Source organism: Procambarus clarkii, chromosome 16, assembly GCF_040958095.1.
Source record: "Procambarus clarkii isolate CNS0578487 chromosome 16, FALCON_Pclarkii_2.0, whole genome shotgun sequence".
Taxonomy (NCBI): Eukaryota; Metazoa; Arthropoda; class Malacostraca; order Decapoda; family Cambaridae; genus Procambarus; species Procambarus clarkii.
This window is the reverse complement of record NC_091165.1, coordinates 32083460-32105641: the sequence shown is the minus strand read 5'-3', so window position 1 is coordinate 32105641 and position 22182 is coordinate 32083460. Positions and strand designations below refer to the sequence as shown.

The window sequence follows — 22182 nt, the reverse complement described above, 5'->3', positions numbered from 1 at the left end:
CACATGTCTGGATGGAAATGCAGTACTTGTGTGTTGCCCAATTTGACATTTTCCCTTCCTAAGGATATTTGGACATTTTCTGGGATGAGGGACGCCTCATTCTAATTCCCTTTCTGTTTTCTGAATGTCTGTATTTCTGGTCTGTATCACGGTCTGTTGTAGTGTGTGTACCTGTTGAGCTCTCAGTGCTCTGTTACACTTCCTTGTCTACTGTTATCTTTATCTGGGCGTACTGAAACAGAATTTACAATTTCCTGAATTTCTCCTTCAGTTACATCCCTTCTTGACAGCTTCAGCTCGTGCACTAATATTGTTTGTTTCTCACTCTTCCTAGATGGCTGCTAGGCTTTCAGTTAAGGACACTTTTTGGTCATGACCCAAAGTATGTAGTTGTTTTCAATATATTCCAAACTGGTATATCATTGTTGCATACCTTGTGGTAATTCCCTGGATCAATGTACCTGCAGCCCAAAGTAAATGTCCAGCTATGAGGCCCTAGATACTGTTCATGTCTATACAAAATAAATGGATATATTCTTACATGTATGTAACAAATTCCCGTTGTTTCGGTCTTTACTGTATTTATTGCAGTGACAAGTTCATTTGTTTTTGGCTGTATTATTTTTCTTTGCTGTTTGTCTTGTATGCTTGATGGGGGGGGGGAGCTACTTCACAGTTGCGAAGTGTAATTACTTAAGTGTAGTTACAGGATGAGAGCTACACTCATGGTGTCCCATCTTCCCAGCACTCTGTCATATAACGCTTTGAAATTACTGAGTTTTGGCCTCCACCACCTTCTCACCTAACTTGTAAAAACCGATTACAACTCTGTGAAAGAAAATTTTCTTGTTTCTTCAGCAGCTTTGTTTAGTTAGTTTAAATTTGTGACCTCTTTTTCTTGAAATTGATAAGAAAGTATTTCACCATCCATGTATTTTAAAAGCAATTCTGAAATTAGAAATTGTAGCATAGGCTCCTCGTACAATGTTCTTTGTGTTCCTCGGGTAATTTTTTCTCTATCTTGAACCACCCCTAGATCTCCTTTATCAGAATTCTTTAAAGATTTCTCAATTTATAGGTGGTGTGGGGTCTCTGTTCTCCTATTCCACATTCCACAACATAGCATTTATTAACATTAAATTCCATTTGCCAAGTGGTGCCCCATACACTTATTTTGTCCAGGTCTTCTTGAAGGGCATGACAATCATCTAAGTTTCTCATCTTCCCTATTATCTTAGCATCATCAGCAAAAATGTTCATATAATTCTGTATTCCATCTGGTAGATCATTTATGTAGACAATGAACATCACCGGTGCAAGAACTGAACCCTGTGGTACTCCACTCGTGATAATTCTCCAGTCAGATACATTGCCTCTGATTACTGCCCTCATTTTTGGCAGAAAATTTTTCATCCATGTTAAAAGCCTACCTGTCACTCCAATATGTTCCAGTTTCCAGAACAACCTCTATGTGGAACTCTGTCGAAAGCCTTTTTTTTAGGTTCTGATAAATGCAGTCACCCCAACCATCTCTTTCCTGTAAAATCTCTGTGGCTCGATCATAGAAACTGAGTAAATTCGTTACATAGGCTCTTACAGACCAAAAACCATACTGTCTACTATTATATTTTTTTATCCAGGTGTTCTACCATTTAGTTTTAATTATGTTTCCAATATTTTGATTTACACTTGTCAATGATACAGGTCTATAATTGAGCGGGGGGGGGGGGGAGGGGTCTTCCCTGCTGCCACTTTTGTAGACTGGAACTATATTAGCCTTTTTCCGCATATCTGCTAGGACTCCTGTACAGAGGAATGCCTGAAAAATCAGTTGAAGTGGAATGCTGAGCTCGGGTGCACATTCTCTCATAACCCACGGTGAAACTCCATCTGGACCAACTGCTTTGTTCTTACAAATGCTCCTTTAGCATTTTTTCTACTTCATCTTTAGACATCTCTATGTGCTCTGTTGTTCCCTGGAATTTTTATTGGCTGGTTCTTCGAAGATTTAATTTTGCACAAACCCACTTTGTAACTTTTCGTTTTTTGTTTCCACACATTACCTTTTAATTTTCTGTGAATCTGTTTCCCATTTTCAACCTCTGGATATTACCCTTTACCTGCAAGTTGCTGTTGATGAATTTATAGAATAGGCCTGGTTCTGTTTTACATTTGTCCACTATCCTTTTCTCAATTTCTTTCTGCCTCCCTCCTTACTGCTATGTAGTTGTTTCTCACTTTTGTATCCCTGGTATGTTTGGGGGTTTGAGCTCTTCCTATATTGATTCCATTTTTGAGTCTTTTGGTCTCTGGCCCTCTCGCAATTTCTGTTGAAGCAAACCTGTTTCCTAGTTCTGCATCTCTGATTTTGTAAAAAAAAAATTTTTGCCTTTGTCATATATTTAACAAAACTGGACATACATCTCATTTACTTCCTTGCCTAACAGCAAGTCTTCAACTTCATTTTCTTCCAGATTATAATGCATTGCATACTTTATTCCCAAAGGACATGGTCACCTTTACCTAAGGAAGGAAGGTACTGAATGTCAAATATCTTTTCCTCTTTCCTGGTGAATATAAAATCTAACATGGAGAGAACATCCTCTTCCCTCATCCTCGTAGTTTGTTTAATGTGTTGATACACAAACGTTTCCAGGATGAGGTTTACGAATCTACAGGACCAAAAGTCCTCTGTTCTAGCCCAGTTAAGCCCTATGTGTATGGATTTCAAGTTGTAGTCACCGACTACCAAGTCGTGATTTTTCTTTATCCGCTCTCATTATAATATCTCATTATTGTTGTAAGACCCTTTCATTTATTATCCAGCTCCTCCTCTGTCCATGAGGAGATACTGCTTTCTGTAGGCTGAACCTGCTTACCGTGGGGCCGCAGAGGATGCTCCCACACCTGGACTACTACTGTGGCTCCTAAAAGTGTACAAGGGTTTTGTGTATGACAAGCTCTTGTATTACATTACTTGCTATATAATGTTGCACTTGTATAGTATTAGCAATCACTATGCAAGACCAATTTGTCTGTCCTTATTATCTCAAACACTACATAGCTGCATGTTTCAATATAGATGTGGTGGTTTGTCATACATTCGTGGCTTGTCATTCAGTCATGGTTGTAGCTTGTCATCCTGTATTACATGTTGTTCAAGTACTCGGATATTTCGTGTATGTGATATCATACTATATTTGTGTATTGTAACAAACATTTCTGGGGTAAAGAGCTAAGTTTCCCAAAAAGATGTAGGAAACAGGTCATCAAAGGTAAAAATATATATTATTAATTATTAATTGAATTTATCTGATAATAACTACAGTTTGTTCTATATTTTTATTTATGCACAAAATTGAGCATGATTAAGTAAAAACTGCATTTTTTTCATGAAAGTAAAGATTCACAAAGAATAATTTATGTTCCTAAGAAGTGTTCTTCTGTATTCACATTTCCATGTCTTCTTTCAGTACTAAGAATATTTTCCCATTTTACTTTTTCCATTGTATTTTGAGATAAGATATTATGTGAGAAATAGCTGCTCGTGAAGAATCATTACATGTTTTTCATTTGCAGGTGAAAGCGAGGATGGGCAGCGCTTGAGGTTACAGATAGAACTGGAGTTTGTCCAGTGTCTGGCTAACCCCAACTACCTTCTCTGTAAGTGGCTTCACTTTACACATTATATTTGCATGTTTTATTATCGTACTGTTATAAGTGGTGTGTGTGTGTTTCATGTTTAACCCTTCCACTGTGTGTGTGTGTGTGTGTAATTACCTAAGTGTAGTTACAGGATGAGAGCTACGCTCGTGGTGTCCCGTCTTCCCAGCACTCTTTGTCATATAACGCTTTGAAACTACTGACGGTCTTGGCCTCCACCACCTTCTCCCCTAACTTGTTCCAACCGTCTACCACTCTATTTGCGAAGGTGAATTTTCTTATATTTCTTCGGCATCTGTGTTTAGCTAGTTTAAATCTATGACCTCTTGTTCTTGAAGTTCCAGGTCTCAGGAAGTCCTCCCTGTCGATTTTATCAATTCCTGTTAATATTTTGTACGTAGTGATCATATCACCTCTTTTTCTTCTGTCTTCTAGTTTTGGCATATTTAATGCCTCTAACCTTTCCTCATAGCTCTTGCCCTTCAGTTCTGGGAGCCACTTAGTAGCATGTCTTTGCACCTTTTCCAGTTTGTTGATGTGCTTCTTGAGATATGGGCACCACACAACCGTTCCATATTCTAACTTTGGCCTAACAAAAGTCATGAACAATTTCTTTAGTATATCGCCATCCATGTATTTAAATGCAATTCTGAAGTTAGAAAGCATAGCATAGGCTCCTTGCACAATATTCTTTATGTGGTTCTCAGGTGATAGTTTTCTATCTAGAACCACCCCTAGATCTCTTTCTTTGTCAGAATTCTTTAAAGGTTTCTCACATAATTTATAGGTTGTGTGGGGTCTATGTTCTATTTCACATTCCATAACATGGCATTTATTCACATTAAATTCCATTTGCCAAGTGGTACTCCATATACTTATTTGTCCAGGTCTTCTTGAAGAGCAAAACAATCATCTAAGTTTCTTATCCTTCCTATGGATAGGAAGGATAAGAACCATTTGCCAATCTTAGCATCATCAGCAAACATGTTCATATAATTCTGTATTCCATCTGGTAGATCATTTATGTAGACAATGAACATCACTGGTGCAAGAACTGAACCCTGTGGTACTCCACGCGTCACATTCTCCAGTCAGATACATTTTGCAAAATTTTGTATACATCTCATTTACTTCCTTGCCTAGCAACAAATCTGTCCAATTATACCCATGAAAAAATGTCTAAGTTCCCCATAGCGTCCTCTCTTGAAATCGAGTTTAACAACTGTTTCAATGTCCCCATTCTCTACTAGATTATATCGCATAGCGTATTTAATGTCCAAGAGGACGTGATCACTCTTTCCCAAGGGAGGAAGGTACTGGATGTCAAATACCTCTTGTTCTTTCCTGGTGAATACTAAATCCAGTACTGACGGTACATTCCCTTCCCTCATTCTTGTGGCCTGCTTGATGTGTTGATACATGAATGTCTCCAAGATGAGGTTTACATATCTGCTTGTCCATATGTCCTCTGTTCTTGCCTCATAGGCCTCCCAGTCTGTTGCCTTAACCCTTAACATGCTCGGGGTCTAATATCCTGCTATCCACACAGGCGCATGTCATTTTGAAAAAAAAAAAATTTTTTTTTTTTTGCTAATCTGTTAAGTTCTGTTCACTGATCACGGGAAAAATAAAAAAAAAATTCTATTGTACTTACTTTTGTTGCAATAGAGCCGAGAAGCTCTGCGATGACGTCACAATCTGCATGGTCGCTCATGCAGTACACGCCCGGGAGATGTTGCGCGCGGTCCTCAAACAGCCAGAGTTGCCACAAATATATTTTCGCGCTATTTATTTACAATGTCTAAGCGCATTTTATCTAATTTTTTTTCACTAATTGTGTTTCAAATACTGTTTGAACATATTTTGTATCAATAATTGTTGCATATTTGAGTATACACAGGCGCACACAAATGTTTTCAATTACGGCAATATAATATGTCATTACAGTCTATTATATTATATGTTCTGCTTATATGTTTACATATTTACACACTCGCACACGCTATACACACTTTGAAGCACACTTAGAAGATTTCTAGACTGTGGTAGTCATTGAAGCAGTCGACAGCACATAATGGGATACCACACGTTTCACACCATGTTTGCACAAGCTTCCGTTTCTTGTCTCTACGTGTCGTTGTTTTACACACCAAGCAATCACGTTGGGCTATTGCACGCTTCACACCAGGTGGCAAATACTTAAGTTTGTGTGCTAGGAAGCCTTCAGTGTGAGCGAGGCGTGGAGTACCAGCATGCTGCAACAGTGGGTTTATGATGGGCCGCTGAATACCTGGGACATCTTTTGCAAACTTTCCTAATAACTGTATTGCAGCATCAAATACAAAGTCACGGAAAGTGGGCTTACGTCCAGTTCTCACAAGGTACATGTTGAAACAGTTCAGCATGCTCATGTCCACAAGATGGAAGAACACTTTTTTCGTCCACCTACATGTCTTCCGCACACACTCTGCAGTGCCAATCATCATGTCTGATTTATCAATCAACCGCATGTTGATATTATAGTCTAAAACACAGTCTGGCTTATATAGTGGTGCGTTTGTTTTATGGCTCACTTTCCCACTGTTCACCATTGTTCCATCATGAATTGTTGTCAACAAGTTCACCTCTCTTTTGTCTTTCCACCGAACTGACAGAATGTTATCACTTTTCCTTCTCTGACACTCACCAACTGCAATGTCGTTGTCAAACACAGGCATTTCCCTTCGTTGTGGCTTTACTGTACCAACCAATCCGGTTCTATTTTCTAGCAAGAACCGAGCTAGCAAGGGACTTGTATAGTAATTATCTGTGTATAAAATGTGTCCCTTGTTCATCCACGGAGCCATGATGGTCTTCACTACACTCCCCGAGAATCCATGTTCGTCGTTACCGGGAATGTCTACATCACTAGCCGAGTACAGAATCATGTGTAACACGTATCCTGTCTCACAATCACAAAGAACAAAAAATTTCAGGCCAAATCGGTTTCGTTTTGAGGGAATGTACTGTTTGAATGGAACACGTCCCTTGAAAAGTATGAGAGATTCATCAACCACCAGCTTCTGTGCTGGTTCGTAAAAATCTCTGAATTTTCCAATAACATCGTTCATGTAGTGCCTCACTCGCCACAGTCTATCATCAGGTGTTCGGTCCTGAACACTTCCAAAATGTAGACACCTGAGGAGTATCTGAAACCTGTCTCGTGACATATATTTCCCGAATAAAGGTGTTGGTATTGTCTTGTCCTTGCTCCAATAGTCATTTATTGCATGTTTGTGACAGTGCTTCATCAACAAACAGAGTGCCAAAAACACATACATTTCCGCCACTGTGGTATTTTTCCAACGCTGCAGTCGTGAAAATTCTGTGATTTCCCTCTCAATCAGGTAAGCAGCATGCAGGTTCGTTTGGTGTACAATGTATTCCATGAGGGGTTCATCATAGAATGCTGTAAAATATTCCATCTCAGCCATGTCCTCACCTTGATTAGGGAAAAGGTTTGTAATCCCTTCATCTTTATCGTCAAAGTGAGGAATATTAGGAATAAAATCGTCACCATCACTCCACTCAAGTACACCAGGCGTCCTGCGAGATGCAGAGGAAAGACGGCGAGGAAGCGATGCATACCGGCGACCAGGAGCTGAATACCGTCTGCGAGAAGCACGGCGGCTACGTGCACGTGAGGTGGGTGCACGTGAACACGAGGGTCTTGGTGCCTCATGTGGTGCCATGCGGTGGCGCTTGGCTGGGCGAGATGCTGCTGACGCGACAATTTCTCGCCCAGTTACACCACTGGTACCAGCCACAGGCTCAATAAAACTTTGATCTGAGTCACTAAACCCAGAAAAGGAGTCACCTCCCTCTGACTCGTCACCCTCAAACAGAAATTATCCACAGGAACTGTGAGGTCGTGGTAGAATTGGGGTAGAAAATGGGCGAGGAGGCATGGGAGAGCGTATAGGCCTCGCCATGACATGGCGGTCATTCTCATTTTCACTGCTGCTGCTACTATCTCCCGACAACTGTGTATAATCCTCATCGTTGTCTGAATCGTCAAACACTTTCTTCACCTTCAGAGAATAATTCGTGGGCTATTTGCTCTGGGGTGAGGGACTGAGTGATGCGTGCTCGTGAGGCGTTTGACCGTGCGCTCGCCATGGTGACTCTCGCTAAACTGAGGCCTCCCATGCCATCGGAGCGTGAGCTGGATTTTTTTTCAAAATGGCCGCTGTTTACTAGAGCCCCTGGGCAGCGTATGGGACCCCCAGCTACACCGCGGGCCATTCAAATCGTGCGCGGTACCCATACACTTCATATGAAGTGAAGCGCAGTTGACTGGTAAAACGATTTACACTTCATATGAAGTGATGCGCACTTTAAGGGTTAAAGTTGAAGTCCCCCAGTACCAACAATTGGGATTTATCTTTGTCAGGTCTTATTATAATCTCTCTCATGACCATTATGAGGCCCTCTCGTTTGTCATCCAGTTCTTCCTTTGTCCATGTGTTGCTTGCTGGTGGGCTGTAGGCATTTAAAATTATGAGCATATCATCTTGATTCCAGACATGCAATGCCATTATGTCAATATCTCGAGGGTTTTCAAATATTAACTCTTACCTTCAGGTGTTCTTTCACCAACACAGCCACTCCTCCTCCTTTCCCAGTTTTCCGGTCACGTCTCCAAACCGAGTAGCCCCTTGGGAATACGACCTCATTTAAAATATTTTCTTCAAGTTTCGTCTCTGTTAATGCGACAATATCTGGGACTTTGAGCTGAATTATATCCTTCAGCTCCAATATTTTTGATCTCACTCCATCTATGTTGGTGTATACTATTTTCAGGAACATGTTCCCCTTTCCCTTTGTTCTTTACACCCCCTTCCTTTAATGATTTTGTTGCTTTGTCTTTATGTACCATTTTGCAAGCTTTCCAATCCCTGTCATTTTGTAGAAAAAAGAATTCCTTTCTTCTTCATTTCTATCCCCATTTAGATATTTAGCTTCAATGAGGTTCATTTTCAGCTTTTCCCTGTCCTCTTTTGAGAGGTCTTGTCATATTGACCAAAGTTTGCCATCCTCGTCACATTACAATTTTCTGGTATTCCGAAGCACTTCTGTCATATAGTAGTAGGCATCCTTCAGTCTCGGGAGACTATGGAGTTGCGCCCTAGTTGTCAATCCTGGTGCAGCGTCTGGTGTGACTGATGAGGCCAATCCGAGAGTGGCAGTCCATCCCACACCGAGCACAAACGAAGTCCGATTCTGGTCTGTCTTCCTGGTTACCGGCTTTCCTTCTCTGTCTCTTTGCCTCCGATTCCTTGGCAAGTGACTCCTCGAACTTGGAGAGACCTCGTTGAACAGACTGCCTCCAGGCTGAACGGTCTGCAGCCAGTGTCTCCCATATAGCGAGATCGACGTCCATGGCTTTCAGGTCCCTTTTGCATACGTCTTTGTACCGTAGCTGGGGCTTGCCTACTGGACGCTTTCCCTGCCTCAGCTCTCCATACAGGAGATCCTTGGGGATCCTGCCGTCGCCCATTCGCACAACGTGCCCGAGCCAGCGCATTCGTCTCTGTTTCAGCATTGTGTACATGCTGGTGATTCTTGCTCTCCCCAAGACGTTGTTGTTTGTCACCTTGTCCTGCCAGGTGATGTCCAAGATGTGTCTAAGGCAGCGCATGTGGTAGGCATTCAGCCGTCTTTCCTGACGGGCGCGGAGTGTCCAAGACTCACTGCCATAAAGGAGAGTGCTCAGGACACAGGATCTGTAAACCTGAATCTTAGTATACTCAGTTAGCCTATTGTTGGCCCACACTCTCTTTGTCAGTTTGGACATGACAATATACTGTCATATACTTCACTCCATTAAACGTCACCCTTAACGGGCGATTTTTGTCTTTCTCATATTTTCCTATCCTCCTAAAATCACTGACATGCTCCTTTGAATTTATGACTTCTCCTAATCCTACTATTTTTTCTATGATTTTCTCCTCTTCTGCTGCTCGGTCCACCCTAGATGAAATTTCTTTCTCTAAACATCCAAAAATTATTATGAACTTACTTCTGTTTACAGTGTTTTGTACCAGTTTACTGTTGGTTGCCAGTTCTTTCCTAATTGCTTGTCTAAGATCTACTTCTTGTTTGTCATTTCTGGTTTTGACTTCCGAACACACTTCCTTGATTGTCTCTCTTTTCCTTTACAACTTGTGCATGTGTCTCTTATTTCTTCTTTATACTTTTCTAGTGCTTTATTAGCCTCCTCTATTTGAATTGCCAATGAAGTTTCTTGTTGCATCTCCTTGCCCAACTCCATGCTAGCCCTCAGGGTCCCTGTTTGTGTGTGTGTGTAATTACCTAAGTGTAATTAATTAAGTGTAGTTACAGGATGAGAGCTACGCTCGTGGTGTCCCGTCTTCCCAGCACTCTTTGTCATATAATGCTTTAAAACTACTGACGGTCTTGGCCTCCACCACCTTCTCACTTAACTTGTTCCAACCGTCTACCACTATTTGCGAAGGTGAATTTTCGTATATTTCTTCGGCATCTGTGTTTAGCTAGTTTAAATCTATGACCTCTTGTTCTTGAAGTGCCAGGTCTCGGGAAATCTTCCCTGTCGATTTTATCAATTCCTGTTACTATTTTGTATGTAGTGATCATATCACCTCTTTTTCTTCTGTCTTCTAGTTTTGGCATGTTTAATGCTTCTAACCTCTCCTCGTAGCTCTTACCCTTCAGTTCTGGGAGCCACTTAGTAGCATGTCTTTGCACCTTTTCCAGTTTGTTGATGTGCTTCTTAAGATATGGGCACCACACAACAGCTGCATATTCTAGCTTTGGCCTAACAAAAGTCATGAACAATTTCTTTAGTATATCGCCATCCATGTATTTAAATGCAATTCTGAAGTTAGAAAGCATAGCATAGGCTCCTTGCACAATATTCTTTATGTGGTCCTCAGGTGATAGTTTTCTATCTAGAACCACTCCTAGATCTCTTTCTTTATCAGAATTCTTTAAAGATTTCTCACATAATATATAGTGTGTGTGTGTGTAATTACCTAAGTGTAGTTAATGATGAAAGCTATGCTCGTGGTGTCTCATCTATCCAGTACTGTTGTATAACGCTTTAAACCTACTGACGGTGTTGACCACCACCACCACCTCCCTTAGTTTGTTCCAACAGTCTACCACTCTGCAAAAGAAAATAATCTAATTTCTGGGGGGAGCCCTGTCGGCTCCCCGGAGCTTTACCAGGCTGATATGCTAATGTCAGACTTTGGCATCAGTCATGTGTATGGAGTTCTAGGGCCTACCGGGGACCACGACCAGAACCTGGCCCCCTCAGAGAGGTAAGGGGAGCAATGGCCTATAGAAGCCCCCGTGTGGTAGGAAGCATTCTATGTCTGACATCGACCGGGTCAAGCATCCAGAAAGGTAAGCATTCCAAAACAAACCCCTATTGTGGTGAAAATTGCTACCTAAAGCCGAACTAGTGGATAGAACTCAACAGAAAACAAGGAAACTAGTATGACGTCATACGTCACCGCGCCGCTGTCTGCGCAGCTCCCCCCTCCCCGGGAGGGGGAAGGGGGAGCCCCAGATTAGTATTCCTTACCACCCTGTCCACAGCTGTGATGCGTGCGCATGCGCTCTCTCTTTCTCTTTCTTACTCTTTCTCTTTCTTACTCTTTCTCTTTCTTACTCTTTCTCTTTCTTACTCTTTCTCTTTCTCGCTCTTTCTCTCTCTCTCACTTTCTCTCTCTCTCACTTTCTCTCTCTCTTTGTCTCTTTCTCTCTCTTTCTCTTTCTGTCTTTCTCTCCCTCTTTCTCTCTCTTTCTCTCCCTCTTTCTCTCTCTTTCTCTCCCTCTTTCTCTCTTTCTCTCTTTCTCTCTTTCTCTCTCTCTCTCTCTCTCTCTCTCTCTCTCTTTCTCTCTCTCTCTCTCTCTCTCTCTCTCTCTCTCTCTCTCTCTCTCTCTCTCTCTCTCTCTCTCTCTCTCTCTCTCTCTCTCTCTCTCTCTCTCGCTCTCTCTTTCTCTGTTACGGCCCTACTGGGATGCAACCGGGTTCTTCTCTGATGGTAGTAGAGTTTGGGAATCCGGCCCCAAGTTAGTAGAGGCTTTCAAGGGGCTTGTTCCGTAATGCAAGTCAAAGCTATGAAGGAAGGTACATTGAAGACAAGTATTCTGATTTATATATATATATTCCCACCACCATAATTTAAAGTCATAAAAGGGAATTATTACTACACAATATACAATGAGGTCTCCCTCTCTGAAGACGCTTAACACTCGGCGATGCTTCTTCTAGGTAGCCCTGGTCTCGGCTTCCGTGGCTCGCAATGAATCCACGATAACTCTACGACGAATCTACCCTGGCCACAGGCCAGCCAAATCACAGTCCCACTGGGTGCCCCGTCGTGATGGCCTTCAACCACAATCCAGCCTGTAGCTGGCTGGTACCGGTCAGCCTCGCTGTCAGGCCACTCCACAACTAATACTAGGGTTGCGAGCCCTAGGCAGGAGCCTCGTGTGACCCGCTGATCACTCTCCTCATTAAGCACCACAGTGGCTAGTCTCTTCCACCAGCCAGCGCCAGATAAGGCGATTTCCGACACTGCCACGCCTCAGGCAGGCGTGACACTCTCAACAGAGTTCGTCCGGGGGTGGCTCACAGCTTCTTCAAAGCAGACTCACAAAGAGACCTTGGCTGCCTTGGGTAGACTGATCCATCGTCCAACACAGCAGTCCCAGGTCGACTCTGCAATCAGACACGTCATTAATACTGGGACGCTTCACTCACAAGCTTAGACAGAAACGTCCACCTCTTCACTCCATAGATGGCGTTCACTGTCTAGGCGCCACCTCACCAGAGGTCAGCAGCGGCTACGTCACGAGCTGACTAGGACAGGAATCCGACACTTATTGCTGGCCTATCCTGTCACCACTAGATGGCGTCGTCCATTTGGAGTGGGTTTCGGGAGCGGACTCACAGATGGCGTTGTCATCAGTGCTCCGTGCTCCGACGCTGGACTCGGGTCCGTAACACACACACACACGCACACATGCATGCACGCACGCACACACGCATGCACGCACGCACACACGCATGCACGCACGCACACACGCATGCACGCACAAATGTAAAACAGAACCAGGTCTATTCTATAAATTCATAAACAACAAATTGCAGGTAAAGGATAATATTCAGAGGTTGAAAATGGGAAATAGATTCACGGAAGATGAAAAGGAAATGTGTGAAACACTAAACGAAAAGTTCCAAAGTGTGTTTGTACAAAATGAAATCTTTAGGGAACCAGATACAATAAGAATTCCAGAGAACAACATAGAACACATAGAGGTGTCTAGAGACGAAGTGGAAAAAATGCTCAAGGAGCTCGGTAAGAACAAAGCAGCTGGCCCAGATGGCGTTTCACCATGGGTTCTGAGAGAATGTGCATCTGAGCTCAGCATTCCACTTCACCTGATCTTTCAGGCATCCCTGTGTACAGGAATCGTAGCAGACGGGTGGAAACAGGCTAACATAGTTCCAATCTACAAAAGTGGCAGCAGGGAAGACCCCCTCAATTATAGACCTGTATCATTGACAAGTGTAATAGTGAAAGTATTGGAAAAACTAATCAAAACTAAATGGGTAGAACACCTAGAGAGAAATGATATAATATCAGACAGACAGTATGGTTTTCGATCTGGAAGATCCTGTGTATCGAATTTACTCAGTTTCTATGATCGAGCCACAGAGATATTACAGGAAAGAGATGGTTGGGTTGACTGCATCTATCTGGACCTAAAAAAGGCTTTCGACAGAGTTCCACATAAGAGGTTGTTCTGGAAACTGGAAAATATTGGAGGGGTGACAGGTAAGCTTCTATCATGGATGAAAAATTTTCTGACTGATAGAAAAATGAGGGCAGTAATCAGAGGCAATGTATCGGAATGGAGAAATGTCACAAGTGGAGTACCACAGGGTTCAGTTCTTGCACCAGTGATGTTTATTGTGTACATAAATGATCTACCAGTTGGTATACAGAATTATATGAACATGTTTGCTGATGATGCTAAGATAATAGGAAGGATAAGGAATTTAGACGACTGTCATGCCCTTCAAGAAGACCTGGACAAAATAAGTATATGGAGCACCACTTGGCAAATGGAATTTAATGTTAATAAATGTCATGTTATGGAATGTGGAATAGGAGAACATAGACCCCACACAACCTATATATTATGTGAGAAATCTTTAAAGAATTCTGATAAAGAAAGAGATCTAGGAGTGGTTCTAGATAGAAAACTATCACCTGAGGACCACATAAAGAATATTGTGCAAGGAGCCTATGCTATGCTTTCTAACTTCAGAATTGCATTTAAATACATGGATGGCGATATACTAAAGAAATTGTTCATGACTTTTGTTAGGCCAAAGCTAGAATATGCAGCTGTTGTGTGGTGCCCATATCTTAAGAAGCACATCAACAAACTGGAAAAGGTGCAAAGACATGCTACTAAGTGGCTCCCAGAACTGAAGGGCAAGAGCTACGAGGAGAGGTTAGAAGCATTAAATATGCCAAAACTAGAAGACAGAAGAAAAAGAGGTGATATGATCACTACATACAAAATAGTAACAGGAATTGATAAAATCGACAGGGAAGACTTCCTGAGACCTGGAATTTCAAGAACAAGAGGTCAGATTTAAACTAGCTAAACACAGATGCCGAAGAAATATAAGAAAATTCACCTTCGCAAATAGAGTGGTAGACGGTTGGAACAAGTTAAGTGAGAAGGTGGTGGAGGCCAAGACCGTCAGTAGTTTCAAAGCGTTATATGACAAAGAGTGCTGGGAAGACGGGACACCACGAGCGTAGCTCTCATCCTGTAACTACACTTAGGTAATTACACATGCATGCACGCACGCGCACAAATTCAAAAGGTGACACCCCTAGGGTCAACACTTGCAGCAGAGGAGCTCCAGCATATTTCAACAATCCTAAGTATTGTAGTACAGGTTGATGGTAGTGAGTGGTGTCCCAGAGAACATAAAGGTATAGTGCTCTTGAAAAATAGGTGAGATAACAGGAAAGTGCTAAGGGAAGTGAAAAATCGGATGAGAAAAAGTTGCCCTAGTGTTTACAGTGCAGAGAAGAACATTCAAGATGGCCACTGGCAAGGGGAAAAACAAAACAGAGCTTGATTTTGAGGGATTCAATGAAGAAAGCATTGATATTAGTAGTCTACATAACAAGTTGGTAAATTTAGATACTATAGTGAACTCTCATGTAGAAATAATTAGTAAATTGAAAGAAAGTAATGACCATTTGAATAGCAAAGTTTTATGTCTTGAGGGTTTAGTGAAAGACTTGCGCAAGGATAAGAATCAATTGGAAACAAATTGCAAAGCCATGGAAGAAGAAAATAAACTCTTAAAAATAGCTTTGGAAGAAGTTAAAGTAAATTTAAACATAAATGACTACAATAGGTTAGGCAAGGAAATTCAACAGGAGAAACAGCTTTTGTCAGCACAGATGGAGGAAGTTACACAGGGAATAGAACAGTGCAAGAAAGATATGCAACTCACTTATGCACAAGTGGCCAAGGAGAAGGAAAAAATAGAAGCAGCAGTAAAGGAAGTCAAACACTGCAGCAACCAAGATAAAACAAACATTAGGCTAGAAGTGAGGAAAGAATTGGCATCTAACCCGAAGTTGGTGCAAAACACAGTTGATCGGAGTAAGTCCCTGATCATTTTTGGCTGCAAAGAAAAGGCGATAACATCTAGGTCAGAAAGAGCTGTAGAAGAAGCTAAAGTAGTAGATAAAATTGTTGGCCTCGTGGAAGGTCTTACAAACAGAGAGAATGTGTGCGACTACAGGAGAATAGGCAGGTACGTAAAAGGGAAAGATCGACCTTTGAGGATCACCCTAAACGGTGCCAAACAGATGGAAGAAGTACTAAGGAATGCTAGAAAATTGCAAAGGGATGAGGATGGGAAAGGGTGGTCGTTAAGACGAGATCTTTCAAAAGAAGATAGAGAGAAGCTGAAACTGAACCTTGCCGAGGCAAAACATTTAAATGAGAGCAGGAATGAAGAAGAAATAAATTCTTTTTTCTACAAAGTGATAGGGGTAGGCAAACCAACAAAATCAATAGAGAGAGGGGGAGTGAAGAATAAGGAGAGGGGGAACAAGTTCCTGAAGATTGCATACACCAACATAGATGGAGTGAGATCGAAGATACTGGAGTTAAGTGATGTAATACAGCTGCAGACACCAGACATTGTTGCACTCACGGAGACAAAACTTGAAGATGTAATTTTAAATGAGGTCATATTCCCAAGGGGCTACTCAATTTGGAGACGGGACAGAAAAATTAGGAAAGGCGGTGGCGTTGCTGTGCTGGTAAAAGAACACCTAAAGGTGAAGGAAATAATGCAACCCGTTCTCGCAAATTTAATAAGTCAATATTGACTTATTAAATATGTGCATAGGTGACATACTTAACATAATAGATACCCTTAAAAAAATTCATAGAAAACACCGACCTTACCTAACCTTGTTAGTATCTTAAGATAAGCATCTTATTGCTTCGTAATTACAATTATTACCTAACCTATAATAGGTATAGGTTAAGTAATAATTGTAATTACGAAGCAATAAGATGCTTATTTTAACCTACTAACAAGGTTAGGTATGGTCGGTGTTTTCTATGAATCTTTTTAAGGGTATCTATTATGTTTAGTATATCACCTATGCACGTAGTTAATAAGTCAATATTGACTTTACGAATTTGCGAGAACGGGTTGAATAATGACTGCCAATCCACAAGAAGTTGACATAATAGCACTAGAGATCTGCTATGAGGATGATAAACTAATGATGATAAATGCATATAGTCCACCGCCAAGCAGCACATGGTCAAAGGAGGAGCTAGAAAGTAAACGTGAAGGTCTTATAACAATAATGAGAGAGATTATAGCGAGAGCGGATAACGATAGATCACGACTGTTGATAGTCGGTGACTTCAACTTGAAATCCATAGACTGGGAAGCATATGAAGCTAAAACAGAAGATTTTTGGACCTGTAAATTTGTAGACCTCATCCTGGAAACATTCTTGTATCAACATGTTAAACAAGCTACGAGGATGAGGGAAGGGGACGTTCCCTCCATGCTAGATTTGATATTTACCAGGAAGGAGGAAGAGATATTTGACATTCAGTACCTTCCTCCCTTGGGTAAAAGTGACCATGTCTTTTTGGGAATAAAGTATGCAATGCGTTATAAGCTGGAAGAAAATAAGGAGGTTGAAGCAGTTGAAAAACCAGACTTCAGGAGAGGACATTATGGTGACCTTAGAAATTTTTTTAGTGAGTATAATTGGACAGACTTGATGCTAGGCAAGGAAGTGAATGAGATGTATGGCAAGTTTTGTGAAATATATGATAAAGGCACAAAAAAATTTATACCAAAACAGAGATGCAGAACTAGGAAACAGGATTGGTTCAATAGAAATTGCGAGAGGGCTAGAGACCGAAAGACACAAAAATGGAAAAAATACAGGAAGAGGCCGAACCCCCAAACATACCAGCGATACAAAGATGCGAGAAACAATTACACGGCAGTGAGGAGAGAGGCAGAAAGAAATTTTGAAAAAGGGATAGCAGATAAATGTAAAACAGAACCGGGCCTATTCTACAAATTCATAAACAACAAATTGCAGGTAAAGGATAATATCCAGAGGTTGAAAATGGGAAACAGATTCACGGAAAATGAAAAGGAAATGTGCGAAACATTAAATGAAAAGTTCCAAAGTGTGTTTGTACAAAATGAAATCTTCAGAGAACCAGACACAATAAGAATTCCAGAGAACAACATAGAGCGGATAGAGGTGTCTAGAGATGAAGTGGAAAATATGCTAAAGGAGCTCGGGAAGAACAAAGCAGCTGGCCCAGATGGCGTTTCACCATGGGTTCTGAGAGAATGTGCATCTGAGCTCAGCATTCCACTTCACCTGATCTTTCAGGCATCCCTGTGTACAGGAATCGTAGCAGACGTGTGGAAACAGGCTAACATAGTTCCAATCTACAAAAGTGGCAGCAGGGAAGACCCCCTCAATTATAGACCTGTATCATTGACAAGTGTAATAGTGAAAGTATTGGAAAAACTAATCAAAACTAAATGGGTAGAACACCTGGAGAGAAATGATATAATATCAGACAGACAGTATGGTTTTCGATCTGGAAGATCCTGTGTATCGAATTTACTCAGTTTCTATGATGGAGCCACAGAGATATTACAGGAAAGAGATGGTTGGGTTGACTGCATCTATCTGGACCTAAAAAAGGCTTTCGACAGAGTTCCACATAAGAGGTTGTTCTGGAAACTGGAAAATATTGGAGGGGTGACAGGTAAGCTTCTATCATGGATGAAAAATTTTCTGACTGATAGAAAAATGAGGGCAGTAATCAGAGGCAATGTATCGGAATGGAGAAATGTCACAAGTGGAGTACCACAGGGTTCAGTTCTTGCACCAGTGATGTTTATTGTGTACATAAATGATCTACCAGTTGGTATACAGAATTATATGAACATGTTTGCTGATGATGCTAAGATAATAGGAAGGATAAGAAATTTAGATGACTGTCATGTCCTTCAAGAAGACCTGGACAAAATAAGTATATGGAGCACCACTTGGCAAATGGAATTTAATGTTAATAAATGTCATGTTATGGAATGTGGAATAGGAGAACATAGACCCCACACAACCTATATATTATGTGAGAAATCTTTAAAGAATTCTGATAAAGAAAGAGATCTAGGAGTGGTTCTAGATAGAAAACTATCACCTGAGGACCACATAAAGAATATTGTGCAAGGAGCCTATGCTATGCTTTCTAACTTCAGAATTGCATTTAAATACATGGATGGCGATATACTAAAGAAATTGTTCATGACTTTTGTTAGGCCAAAGCTAGAATATGCAGCTGTTGTGTGGTGCCCATATCTTAAGAAGCACATCAACAAACTGGAAAAGGTGCAAAGACATGCTACTAAGTGGCTCCCAGAACTGAAGGGCAAGAGCTACGAGGAGAGGTTAGAAGCATTAAATATGCCAAAACTAGAAGACAGAAGAAAAAGAGGTGATATGATCTACATACAAAATAGTAACAGGAATTGATAAAATCGACAGGGAAGACTTCCTGAGACCTGGAATTTCAAGAACAAGAGGTCATAGATTTAAACTAGCTAAACACAGATGCCGAAGAAATATAAGAAAATTCACCTTCGCAAATAGAGTGGTAGACGGTTGGAACAAGTTAGGTGAGAAGGTGGTGGAGGCCAAGACCGTCAGTAGTTTCAAAGCGTTATATGACAAAGAGTGCTGGGAAGACGGGACACCACGAGCGTAGCTCTCATCCTGTAACTACACTTAGGTAATTACACTTAGGTAATTACACACGCATGCACGCACGCACACACACACATACTGCATTAACAGACAAGGTAACAAATCAGGAGGAGCAAATCAAGGAACTAGTGAAAGAAAATGAGGCATGGAAAGTGAAGTGTGGTGACTTTGAAGAAATAAACAAGAAGATAGACTCATATGGTGAACAACTCCAAGCAAGCCTAAGGGCTAACATAGAGTTAGGTAAGGATCTCCAACTGGAAACTTCACTGACAACTCACATAGAGGAGGTGAATAAAGAACTAGAAAAGTATAAAGAAGAAATAAAAGCGACATATGCTGAAGTTGTAAAAGAGAAAGAGACTATCAAAGAAGTGTGTTCGGAAGTCAAAACCAGAAATGACCAACAAGAAGCAGAAATTAGGCAAGCAATTAGGAAAGAACTGGTTACCAACAGTAAACTGGTACAAAACACTGCAGATAGAACGAAGTCCATAATCATTTTTGGATGTTTAGAGAAGGAAATTTCATCTAGGGTGGACCGAGCGGCAGAAGAGATGAAAATCATAGAGAAAATAGTAGGTTTAGGAGAAGGCTCAAAGGAAAATGTCAGTGATTTCAGAAGAATAGGAAAATATGAGAAAGAAAAGAACCGCCCCTTAAGGGTGACGTTTAATGGAGTGAAAAACATGATGGAAGTGCTAAGAAATGCCAGGAAACTGCAGAGTGATGAGGTTGGCAAATTTTGGTCAATAAGACAAGACCTCTCCAAGGAAGACAGAGAAAAGCTGAAAATGAACCTAATTGAGGCAAAACGTCTAAATGGGGATAGAAATGAAGACAGAAATTCTTTTTTTTTTGCAAAGTGACAGGGACTAGAAAGCTTGTGAAATGGTACATAAAAACAAAGCAACAAGATCTGTAGTGGAAGGGGGAGTAAAGAGCAAAGGAAAAGGGAACATGTTCCTGAAAATTGTATATACCAACATAGATGGAGTGAGGTCAAAAACTTTGGAGTTGCAAGATATAATCCAGCTTAGGATCCCAGATATTGTTGCATTATCAGAGACGAAACTTGAAGGAAATATAATAAATTAAGTCATATTCCCAAGAGGCTACTCAGTTTGAAGACGTGACAGGAAAACTAGGAAGGGAGGAGGAGTGGCTGTACTGGTGAAAAAACACCTGAAGGTAAAAAGAGTTAATATTTGAAAACCCTCGAGATATTGACATAATGTCATTGCAGGTCAGGAATCAGGATAAGCTGATAATTGTAAATACCTACAGCCCACCAGCAAGCAACACGTGGACAAAGGAAGAACTGGATGACAAACGAGAGGGCCTCATAATGGTCATGAGAGATATTATTGTACAAGCAGATAAAGATAAATCACGACTGTTGATACTGGGGGACTTCAACTTTAGAGCAATAGACTGGGAGGCCTGTGAAGCAAGAACGGAGGACTTTTGGACATGCAGATTTGTGAACCTCATTCTGGAGACATTCTTGTATCAACACATAAAGCAAGCCACAAGAATGAGGGAAGGAGATGTACCGTCAGTACTGGATCTAGTATTCACCAGGAAAGAAGAAGAGATTTTTTACATCCAGTACCTTCCTCCCTTGGGAAAGAGTGATCACGTCCTGTTAGACATTAAATATGCTTTAAGATATCATCTAGAAGAAAATGGGGACATTGAAACAGTTGATAAACTCGATTTAAGGAGAGGCAACTATGGGGAACTTCGGAAATTTTTTAATGAGTGTAATTGGACAGAATTGTTGCTAGGCAGGGAAGTAAATGAAATGTATGCCAAATTTTTAAAACTATACGAGGAAGGCACACAAACATTCATACCAAAACAGAGATGCAGGGCCAGAAAACAGGATTGGTTCGACAGAAATTGTGAGAGGGCAAGAGACCAAAAGACACAAAAATGGAATCAGTATAGGAAGAGGCCAAACCCCCAAACATACCAGCGATACAAAGATGCGAGAAACAACTATACAGCAGTAAGGAGAGAGGCAGAAAGAAATTTTGAAAAAAGGGATAGCAGATAAATGTAAAACAGAACCGGGCCTATTCTACAAATTCATAAACAACAAATTGCAGGTAAAGGATAATATCCAGAGGTTGAAAATGGGAAACAGATTCACGGAAAATGAAAAGGAAATGTGCGAAACATTAAATGAAAAGTTCCAAAGTGTGTTTGTACAAAATGAAATCTTCAGAGAACCAGACACAATAAGAATTCCAGAGAACAACATAGAGCGGATAGAGGTGTCTAGAGATGAAGTGGAAAATATGCTAAAGGAGCTCGGGAAGAACAAAGCAGCTGGCCCAGATGGCGTTTCACCATGGGTTCTGAAAGAATGTGCATCTGAGCTCAGCATTCCACTTCACCTGATCTTTCAGGCATCCCTGTGTACAGGAATCGTAGCAGACGTGTGGAAACAGGCTAACATAGTTCCAATCTACAAAAGTGGCAGCAGGGAAGACCCCCTCAATTATAGACCTGTATCATTGACAAGTGTAATAGTGAAAGTATTGGAAAAACTAATCAAAACTAAATGGGTAGAACACCTGGAGAGAAATGATATAATATCAGACAGACAGTATGGTTTTCGATCTGGAAGATCCTGTGTATCGAATTTACTCAGTTTCTATGATCGAGCCACAGAGATATTACAGGAAAGAGATGGTTGGGTTGACTGCATCTATCTGGACCTAAAAAAGGCTTTCGACAGAGTTCCACATAAGAGGTTGTTCTGGAAACTGGAAAATATTGGAGGGGTGACAGGTAAGCTTCTATCATGGATGAAAAATTTTCTGACTGATAGAAAAATGAGGGCAGTAATCAGAGGCAATGTATCGGAATGGAGAAATGTCACAAGTGGAGTACCACAGGATTCAGTTCTTGCACCAGTGATGTTTATTGTGTACATAAATGATCTACCAGTTGGTATACAGAATTATATGAACATGTTTGCTGATGATGCTAAGATAATAGGAAGGATAAGAAATTTAGATGACTGTCATGTCCTTCAAGAAGACCTGGACAAAATAAGTATATGGAGCACCACTTGGCAAATGGAATTTAA

The 22182-nt window shown here is 41.0% G+C and overlaps 1 protein-coding gene across 3 annotated transcripts in view; it reads left to right on the top strand.

Moving 5' to 3' along the window:
* LOC123760105 (mediator complex subunit 31) overlaps nt 1-22182 on the top strand; it is a 151116-nt gene that overhangs the window by 95150 nt on the left and 33784 nt on the right. For all 3 annotated transcript variants that reach the window (XM_045745586.2, XM_045745585.2, XM_045745587.2), the window contains exon 2: nt 3580-3663. In XM_045745586.2, coding sequence (XP_045601542.1) covers nt 3580-3663 — 84 coding nt within the window. The remainder of the gene's footprint in view (nt 1-3579; nt 3664-22182) is intronic.